This window comes from Gymnoscopelus braueri (genome assembly GCF_963280865.1).
Source record: "Gymnoscopelus braueri genome assembly, chromosome: 7".
NCBI lineage: Eukaryota > Metazoa > Chordata > Actinopteri > Myctophiformes > Myctophidae > Gymnoscopelus > Gymnoscopelus braueri.
Window position 1 is genome coordinate 20,325,826 of NC_137608.1, and position 10,761 is coordinate 20,336,586.

General features: G+C 39.2%; 1 protein-coding gene across 3 annotated transcripts; it reads right to left on the reverse strand.

Moving 5' to 3' along the window:
- Positions 1-251: 251 nt before the first annotated feature.
- Positions 252-9,880, reverse strand: epgn (epithelial mitogen homolog (mouse)). 3 transcript variants are annotated; one of them, XM_080432780.1, is made up of 5 exons: positions 9,701-9,880; positions 9,086-9,214; positions 3,007-3,127; positions 2,714-2,866; positions 252-860 (listed from the first exon to the last, which is right to left on the reverse strand). In XM_080432780.1, exons 1-5 carry the CDS (start codon positions 9,852-9,854, stop codon positions 809-811), a joined length of 609 nt encoding a protein of 202 aa, XP_080288906.1. In that variant the 5' UTR covers positions 9,855-9,880; the 3' UTR covers positions 252-808. The 3 variants fall into 3 exon arrangements, with proteins under 3 accessions (XP_080288906.1, XP_080288907.1, XP_080288905.1); XM_080432781.1 differs by lacking the exons at positions 9,086-9,214; positions 9,701-9,880 and adding exons at positions 3,597-3,704; positions 4,861-5,167 and having other exon boundaries at positions 252-869; XM_080432779.1 differs by lacking the exons at positions 252-860; positions 2,714-2,866; positions 3,007-3,127 and adding exons at positions 6,928-7,845; positions 8,472-8,624; positions 8,758-8,878 and having other exon boundaries at positions 9,701-9,848.
- Between the last annotated feature and the right edge of the window lie 881 nt (positions 9,881-10,761).

Genomic DNA, 10,761 nt, shown 5'->3' on the forward strand with positions numbered 1-10,761 from the left:
TCAGGCTATTGAATTCACTTTTGAATGAACACCTCCCCCTTACAGCTGCTCACCCTATCATGGACACATCTCATGAAAAACAAGCACCTAAATAACTATTATTCATATTTCCTTGGTTAGATGGTAAACACATTACAAAACAGTGTATGCCATGCATTATCTGCATTAATGCTGTGTATATGTGCACACGTTTCTGTCTTTTCTCCAAAACATTCAAGGAACAAAACAAAGGCTTATTTTTATGACTTTATTAGAAAACATAAAAAAATCCACACATTAAATAAATTAATTTATATATCACAATAAATAAACCCAGCATAAACCCAATTTCTCAAAGCCCTTTTTAACAGACCTTTTTAATTGAGCCAGAACTGACAACCATTGAATCTTTTGTCCTTCACAATCACAACAAGTCATGTTGTCTGCATTTCCGTCTGGCAAATAAAAATTAATGCACTTGGTTACTTGACACTGTACAGTCAATCATGAGGTCTGACCCAAAATACTTTATGTCCACTGTAACTGTCCACTTCTCATAACTCTGTCTGGGTAGGTAAAGTAAAAGTCTCAGTGCCAATTTCACTTGTAGAGTGAACAAACGTCAAACAGAACCTCTGAGTTACAAATGTATAAATTAACACTATTAGGATTTGACACTATAGTTTTCAGTGCAACAGATTATAATATTAAAATGCATCTGTAGGACTGAACAGAGTGGTGATGAGGCAATGATGATGATGATGATGGTGGTGATGATGATGAAGATGGCGTTGATGACAACAAAGGAAGTAACAGCAAGTTACACGGGTTACACTGAGTTCTCAGATCCATGTTTAATTAACCCTTTTGAGTTGGAAGTTCTGGAACACCTGGGGAAAAAAAGAAATATTAGAATGAGGATTTGCATGAGATGGATATAACTAGGGATAAGATGGCTAGGAAACCTTCATTTCATTACACCAATCCAACTAACAAAAAACACCTGACAGTGTCTGATAATTCTGATAATCTGATTCGCTACAGTGACAGAAACAAAAAATTTGAATTAATAGTGGGAGAAAAAGCTTGCAATTAAATAATGACTGTTAAGGGCTTGATTTAATTCGTTGCACGATACATGTGCAACAAACTATCAAGCCCAGGCATTATTTAACTGAAATATGTGATTATATGGGCACTTTTCCTAATAATGATGACTCAATCAGGCATGTAGCAACTCATAATGTAATAATGGCTCATAATATAATAACGGCTCCCATACACTTCCCCTTCTTGAGATTTTCTGTGGAATTTCTTGACCTACGACTGCCCAGTAACTGACAACATTGACGCATCATCACCAGATCCTTATTGCACTGTTCCATTGAAGAAAATATTCACTTTCACTTTCTACATTACTAAATGCATGGTCAGGGACCACATGCAATACCTTCACGACCACCAGTGGTCCACGGACCACCTGTTGAAATAGGCTACTGGCTCAATCCAAAGTGAGGGTCGCTCTCTTTGTTGAAACCAATGATCGCCGACCACGATCCCGACCAGTAAGGTTCAAGGTTCACTTTATTTGTCATTTACATGCTTGCACAGGAAACACTGTCTCACTCTACGCTCTCTCTTTCTCCTTGCCAACGTCATGCTAAATCTGAACAAGCCCTTAGGGCTTTTTGATCCTTTAGTGTATTTGCAAACTGTTAAAGGGACTACACCATGAATTCTTACTTTTTCTTCTTTTTTGTGTGTTTTTGGTCTCCCCTACCTCTCTTCTATCCCCAAAAAGACCCCAGTTTGAACACTCAGGCTTTCACAGCAAATCTGGGGTTTTCTGTAAATTGGTCTCAAAACAGGCCAAAGTGATTTTCACCCTGACGTGACGTCACGTCAGGGTACAATACCTTTTACTTTTTCCACACAGAACCAGGAGATAACATGCATACAAACTGGCTCAATAGCGCCCCGTGCCAAACAGGACAATGTGGTATTGCAGGTGAAAGTGCTTTATAAGCCAGAGAGAAGTTAGTTGGAATGAGTATATCTGAGGCTTGATTTAGGCTCAAACCTTTTGAAAAACGTTTGAGGGACATAAACAATATGATATTTCTTTTTTTGTTTTAATTCATGGTGTAGATCCTTTAATAAAGTATTCAATCAATCACGCTATCCCGGTACTTTGATTTCTAGCGTTTTCCACTACATGGAAAGTTTTATTCCACCAGTACATTTCGGAAAATTACTTGGAAAATTACTTGGAAGCTTGCCGCAGCTTGCTCAAACACCAAAACTGCCGACACACAAGATCAGTGCCCGTTTTCACATGAGATGGATTTCAAAATTTCCACTATACTTCCTGCACCTGGCTATGTGAAAACGGGGTATGATGTGATAAGTAATACCATGAAGGCCAGTCATCAAGCACAGCAACGTGATAGAAGAGCTCTAAATCTGAATGTACTGAATCATCTATTTGCCACAATGACCACATGATAGAGGAGGGGAAGACTGGATCTTCATTATTTCATTGGCATGTTCCAAAAAATTAGAAAAAAACATAAAGCCGTCAAACATGAGCCAATGAGTTTCACTACTGCACAACACAATAAAACCCTCAGTGTTCATTTCATCATTTGCAACTCAGGAGTTAATTTAACACTCAGGATTTTACTGCGCAGTGAGTAGAGAACCACCCGTAACAGCCATCAGGTACAGCACTTACCTCCTGTGGAGACAGAAGAAATATATTAATCCACCGGCAAGAATGAGCAGGGCCACTCCCACAAGGATGATGATCACTCCCTCATAGTTGGAGCCCGTCCGAGTTTCCGATACAAGAAACATACACCGCACGCCACTGTATGAAGATGTGCACCTGCAGACACAGTCAGAAACGTGTTAATACATCTCTGCTTGAATACCAATTAATGTGTGCGCATGAGAGAGAGAGAGAGACAGACACAGAGAGACACAGAGAAAGGGAGGGAGAGGGAGAGAGACTGCTTCATATCTTACTCGCAAGAAGGCATGTTGGTGTCTTGAGGGTATATGCACCGGCCATCATTGAAACAGTAGTCGACATGTTCCTCCCTGCATGGACTGTGCATTCCCAGCACTCGAGGTTCCTCCATACTTCCTACAAGAGAGATAGACAAAAATGGTTCATCACAAATAGTGTACAAAAAAATAAGTGTTTGCAGGTACATGGAATGAAGCAAAAATAAAGTATTGTGACAAATGTAATGATGTTTATGCTGTTCTACATACAGCCAACCAGTTGAAGAAATCACAGATTGAGGCTTTAACCATTGCTTTTATGACATTTCTGAGACCATTCGTGTTTGTGGTTCAATACTCTTTAATCTCAAAATAACTAATAACCGAAAATAGACGATCTACAAGCTCACAACACGTCGCAGAGCTTGTAGATCTGCTATTTTCGGTGCGCGTCATGCTTTCATAGAAGACATGCTGGCTTCTATGGAATCCAAATGACTGAAATCAGTCATTTTAATCCATGTAGGTATCTCATGATTTTGGTTCCCCACTGAAGGTAATGCATGTTCCAGTTAACACAATGCTTTGTATTCTCTGGAGCCACTTACCATTGTTAAGGTCAGTTGTCATGTGTTCTGAAATAGGAGGGTCATGTGTTGTGTCACTCTGGACCACTGTGATCAATATGAACAGTGCTGCAACCACCAACGACACAGCTGGAGCAGAAAAGCAGATGTGACAAATTCATTAAACACTACATCCTTGACAAGTTTAGTTTGCAACACATTATCTACTCCATAAAAAGTGTGGTGGTCACTGACAGCACCATTGACCACCAATTAAAATCCAGACAGAACGTGTGTCACAACTAGGTCCAACTTGCTTTTTATGTTGCATGTTAAGATGTTCAGGAATCCACTTGCTAACTAATCTCAGTATGCTTTATTTATGGTAAAATGTCAAATAGACCGTTTTTTCTTTTTTGAGTTATCCTTATAGCCTTAATGTCTAACTGTACCAAGTGCTGTTTACATTTCTGCCTAATAAAGTATTCAATCAATCAATCTTGTTTAAAAACATTACTGAGTGGGTGAAACCTGCTATGACTGAAACACAAATGATGCATTGATTAGACAATCAGCTCAGCTGTGCGGTCAGGTTCAGTCTGTCAGCTCGAGCAGCATCTCAAACTCATTTCGATCGATGCATTCCAGAGTATGTTGTAAACAAAGAGCAGTGGTGGAAAAAGAAATTTTTTTTACTTAAGTAAAAGTATCAATACTGCAATGTAGCAATACTCTGTTACAAGTAAAAGTCCGGAATTCAAAATGTACTTGAGTAAAAGTATTGGTATCAAAATGTACTTAAATGACCAAAAGTAGAAAGGACTCACAAGTTTTCAAATGCATTAAAATATTTTCAAAATGGCAGATCTACAAGCTGGCATTGTGAGCTTGTAGATCGGCTATTTTCAAATGGCCGAAATGGATGGGCTGAAGTGGGTAATGTATGTTTTGTAATAATAATAATCCAAATCTACAAAGTAACTAGTAACTAAGGTTTTCAAATATTTGTAGTGGTGTAAAAGTACAATATTTGCCTCTGAGATGTAGTGGAGAAAAAGTATTAAATTGGAAATAGGCTACTCCAGTAAAGTAAAAAAAATACTAAAAATTGTACTTAAGTACAGTAGTTGAGTAAATGTACTTAGTTACTTTACAGCACTGCAACTTTGCAAAGGGTTACAGCATGAAGCAAGCCTACTTTAAAACAAGTTCTTCGAGTCAGTCATATATTTCAGTGTCAAATTAAAGTTTCCATGTCGATCAGTCTTAACGTTTAGCTAAACTGAGAAGGGAGTGAGTAACTTACCTTTGTCCAAACGTGTTTGTCTTTTTGTAAGCATCTTGTCCTCCGATTGTGAGTTATTATCAGGTAACTCTTTGCCTTGATGTCTTGATCCAAGGTAGCTGTGGACTGGTAGTGGTAAAGGCTACTCTTTGCTGGACTCTGTAAGCTCAGACCTATAGGCTGATCCTTATATAGCGAGTCAAAACGTAACACCCTGCTGTGATACACCTACTTTTTGCTGAAATATGAAAAGAATGTCGTTTCGTTTCTTTAAACCTAGAAAGCCTGCCCTGGAGCCACCATCACTTCCTTCCTGTCCCACATTCTGTCCACGGTGACGGCAACATGCACTCAGAGACACCTCAAGAATGATGCTCGTTCAACATGGACAGGTATTTACGGAGGTCACCCACACTGGGGGCTGTAGTGTGTCGTGTGTGTCCCAGCCCAGGGCATTTTTACCTGAGTGCAAACGGCAGCAAGACGCCAGTGGTGGTGGAAAAAGTAGGCTACTACATTTTTTTAAAGTAAAAGTATCAATACTGCAATGTAGAAATACTCTGTTAAGTAAAAGTAAACGTCCTGAATTAAAAATGTAATTGAGTAAAAGTACAAAAGTATCGGCATTAAAATGTACTTAAAGTACCAAAAGTAAAAGTAGGCCTACTCATTGTGCAGAATGTCCCATTTCACAACTTCAAAGTGTATTCAAAATCTTTTGAAAATAGATCTACACACGCATTGTGAGCTTGTATATCAGCTATTTTCAAATGGCCGAAATGTATACAAGGGCTGAAGTTGTTAATTTATGTTTTGTAATGATAATCCAAATCTACAAAGTAACTAGTAACTATTAGGTTTCAAATAATTGTAGTGGAGTAAAAGTACAATATTTGTCTCTAAAATGTAGTGGAGTAGAAGTAAAAGTATTGGAAATTGGAAATACTCTAGTAAAGAACACTCAAAATTGTTCTACAGTACTTGAGTACATGCACTTAGTTACTTTCCAGTTTCCACCACTGCAAGGATCTGTTTGAGTTGAAATACTTTCAACTTTGAGCATTTGCTTTTTCAGCTGGGAAAAATGCTAAAGCCACATAATGTATGAACCAGAAGAGTGGGCACCTGTAAACATTGTGGGCACCTCAATGTTAAATTGGCTATTTTCCCCAAAATTGGAAATAATTTGGAAAATGGTCTGAAGGCCTATTACATGATTTGAACATTTGACATTCAAGACATGATATTTCTACAATTGCTACTACACTTATCTATTCATTTCTTGGTGGGCAAGTACCCTTACTAGGCCTAAACTGAAATGCTGTATGTCTATGGTTTCCCCACTATGGCAGAGGAGCGATAGTTTTTGTTACCTCAACAAGACAGGCATGCCTACAGCGCCCTCATTAAAAAATATATACTATGACATTTTCATTATAGGCTACAGTACGCTATATTTACTTACTTTAAGTAGCCTAAATGGATCTGTTTGATTGTTCGTCAATTAGTTCCAAGGGCCCTCCAAAGCAATTGGCACCCAAGATCTTTTCTACAATGGTAACCTCGCGTCACCAGACTTTCCACATCGGAGGAAAATGGAGAGATAATGGAGGAAATACATTTTCTCAATAGCAAACAGTGGGACAACAGCACTGCATTTCAAATGACACTGAATTCTCTTCTTCCTGGAGGTAAACTATATAGCCTCAGCCTCAGGATTTTGAATATTCTTTTCTGGACTCTATTCTGTGTTTGACTGGGAGCCAGTGAAGGCATACATGGAACTCATTAAAAAGTAGCAGCTAACTCATTAAAAAGTAGCAGCTAAAAATAACTATTATTCATATTTCCTTGGTTAGACAGTAAACGCATTACAAAACAGTGTATGCCATGCATTATCTGTGTGTGTGTGTGTGTGTGTGTGTGTGTGTGTGTGTGTGTGTGTGTGTGTGTGTGTGTGTGTGTGTGTGTGTGTGTGTGTGTGTGTGTGTGTGTGTGTGTGTGTGTGTGTGTGTGTGTGTGTGTGTGTGTGTGTGTGTGTGTGTGTGCCTGTCTTTTCTCCAAAACATTCAAGGAACAAAAGCAAAATCTTATTTTATGACTTTATTACAAAACATTAAATAATGGCACAAATTCAATAAATTAATTAATTTATATATTACAATAAATATACCCAGCAGGAACTACATTTCTCAAGGCCCTAACATACCTAGTTAAGAGAGCCTGTTTATTCTCATGGCTGAACTTTTCTGAACTGGCAAACCACTGAATCTTTTATGGTTCCCGGCAAGTCAGGTTGTCTGCATTTCTGTCCGGCAAAGGTGGATGCACTGCCATGTTCGACACTACAGTGGATTGTGAGGTCTCACCCGAAAGACTTTATGTACTCCAGAGGTCCTCAACCTTTTATGGATCAGGGTCCACCCATGGATCAGGGTCCACCCATATGACTATATTCAGAGCATGTTCATTTGAATCAATCAATCGATCGATTGTGTTCCATCTTGGATCAATGGAACTTTATGGTCTTATTTATATTGGTATCACTTTTTCATATTAATTTAGGGGGCCCACTTGCAGTATCCTCACGGCCCACCAGTGGGCCCCGGCCCACAGGTTGTACTGGACGAAATGTCCAATCAAAACAACTGTCCATTTCTCACACAGCTCTGTCTGGGTGCACAGTAAAAATCATGTGCAGAGAGTGTACAAAAAGAAGCAAATGGACCCATTAGGTTCCATTTGTACACTCTGAGTTACAAATGGATAGACTAAGACTAAGGATTTTACTGTCATTTTCCATTGCAACAGATTATATATTAAAATGAGATTGTAGAAAGTGTTAACACTGACAGCAGTGATGAGGCGATGATGAAGAGGAAGAAGATGATGATGGTGGTGGTGGTGGTGGTGATGATGACAACAGAGGAAGTAACAGCAAGTTGCAGGGGTTACACTGAGTTCTCAGATGATCCATGTTTAATTAACCGTTCTGAGTTGGCACACCTGGAAAAGAAAAACATATTGGAATGAGGATGTGCATGAGTAACAGTCAAAATATGACTTGTTGATCCTACAGTGTAAAGTAATTCAGAATTATTCTGAAGAGGCATAGGTAGGAAACCTCAGTTTCACTACACCAATCCAACAGAAAACAACTGACACTGTGATGCATTTGAGGCCGAGAAGCCCCTGATAATTACACTGATGTGATGAATAATGCCGTGAAGGCTTTGATCATGTAAATCAAAGTGCTGTCAGGCCAGTCATCAAGCACAGCAATGTGATAGAATGAAGAGCTCTTTACTGAATCATCAAATGAAAAACAAAGTGTTGATGCGACTCAGTTGAAAATGCAACATTTTTGTTGAGCACTTTTTCCCCAAGAGTTGACAAAAGAAGGGGGAAAAAGGTATTCTTGAGCTATTGTTACAATGTCCAAATGTATAAATCCAAAGAGGATTCAACCCAACTGTGGCACAACACAGTTAAATTCTCAGTGTTCATTTAATCATGTGTAGCTCAGAGAGTGTACAAATGTAACCAAATTACTCTCAGTTAAATGAACACTAAGAATGTGACTGTGCAGTGAGCAGATATCTAAACGAACAGCCATCAGGTACAGCACTTACCTCCTGTGGAAACAGAAGAGATATATTAATCCAATGGCAAGAATGAGTAGGGCCACTACCACAATGATGATGATCACTCCCTCATAGTCGGAGCGCGTCCGAGTTTTGGCTACAAGATGCATGCATCGGGCGCCACTGTGTGAAGATGTGCACCTGCAGACAGTGAGAAATGTGTTAATACATCTGTGCTTGAACACCAATCAAGATTCATCTGTGCACATGAATTTAAAATAACTGTGTGTGTGTGTGTGTGAGTGAGAGAGAGAGAAAATGGTTGACATCTTACTCGCAAAAAGGTTTGTTGGTGTCTTGTGGGTATATGCACTGGCCACCATTGAAACAGTAGTCGACATGTTCCCCCCCGCATGGACTGTGCATTCGCAGCACTCGAGGTTCCTCCATACTTCCTAAGAGAGATGGGGGGGGGGGGGGGGGCGTTTAATCACAAATAGTGTAAAATGCAATGACAATCGGTCCTGTGTTTGCAGGAATCTCTGAGGCACATCATTTTGGTTAGTTACTACAAATATTACCCAGTCCCAATGTGTCAACTTATATAGTGCAAAGGAATGCATGCTCCAGTTAACACTGCTTTGTATTCTGTGAAGCCTTACCGTTGTAAAGTTCAGTTGTCAGCATGTTTTCTGAAGGAGGAGGGTCGTGTGTTGGGTCGTTCTCTGACAAGGATTCACTCTGGACCACTGTGGCCAATATGAACAGTGCTGCAACCACCAATGAGACGGCTGGAAAAGAGAGGCAAAGAACAGAGAAGGACAAATAAACACGATATTGTTTACAAGATTCACATTGCTGAGTAATTACTGAAGAAAACATGCCATTATTATTTTTGCTTCATTACTTGAACAGACAACGCCACTGACCAATTAAAAAACCACACAGAATAGTCAATGGTGTCACACAACTTGCATTTCACACAATTATTCAACATTTCCACCATGGAAAGATGTTCAGGAATCCACTTGCTAATACATAAAATGCATTATTTATTTGCATCTAAAAATCCATTAACACTGTGCACTTGATATACTTTATATAGCAAATTGAGACATGGTCTCTTGCAATGGGTTACAAAATATCTGTAATTTAAAAGCAGCTGGAGTTTTGCAAATCACTGAATAATAATTCAATCATAATTTCAATGTCAAAGAAAAATGTCGATCAGTCTAGTAATCTTAAAGCTTAAACTGAGAAAGGAGCCAGCAACTTACCCATGTCCAAATGTGTTTGTCTTTTTGCAAGCATCTTGTTCCCTGATTGTGAGTTGTTCGATACGTCTTTGCTGGAGTTTGTAAGTTCAGACCTCCAGTATGCTGAGCCTTTATAGCGATTCAAAGCAATGCAAGCACACAAACAGCCAATCATATGCCTAGATTTTGCTGAAATATGAAAAGCATTTCCTTTCCTACCATAGAGAGCCTGGAGCGCATCACTTCCTGCCCCATTGTCCAAGGCAACGTGCAGAGACAACTCAAGAATGGTGGCGGTGGAGTTGGACAGGTATTTTACCGGAGGCGCCCACATTATACTTATACTTTGGAACTAGCTGAACCTGCGCAATCATTGGCACATCTAGTTCGTTTTCATGATGCTTGTCAACTCTAATTTTTTGATGAATTACCTCACTGTAGGTATTGTGAAAGCCGTTTCACTGGAATGGCATTCACTGAAGGGAAATGGAAGTAATATCAACTGGCACAGGTTAAGAAATAAAAAGACAGAAAGGGAAGGTGGATAGACAACCAAATATTGTGTGAAATGAGAAAATCTATAATATAAAGATTTTTCTTTCCAAATTTAAAAAATAATTTAATTCAAAAACATTTCAGATTGTGTGGTTTGGGACCGGGTTGTGTAAGTTACCTTGCCACAATGTGACTCCAAATATTGGTGAGATATCTTAAACAGTTGCTCTGTCTTTTAGAAATTGATATTAAAATAGCTCCTCATTGCACAGTGAATGAGCTCTCAAAGTCACTCTTTTAGCACATAAACCGATACAAACATAGCTGATCCTACCAAGTTACATCATGGCAAGGTAACTACACAACCCAAACCTTTACCAAAGTGGCATTGCGCTTTAAAGGCCAAGTTAGACCAAGCTGACCATCAACAACAGCAGGGACATTACATCATGCCACACTACACCTGCAGCTGGTCAAGTTTGAGCCAATAGCATCGAATTTGAGTAGGAAAAGCATCATGGCATTTTCCACAAGGAGCTCTAAACCATTTTTTGTGCAAATGGAGGCATCAGAGCACTCATTCAGGG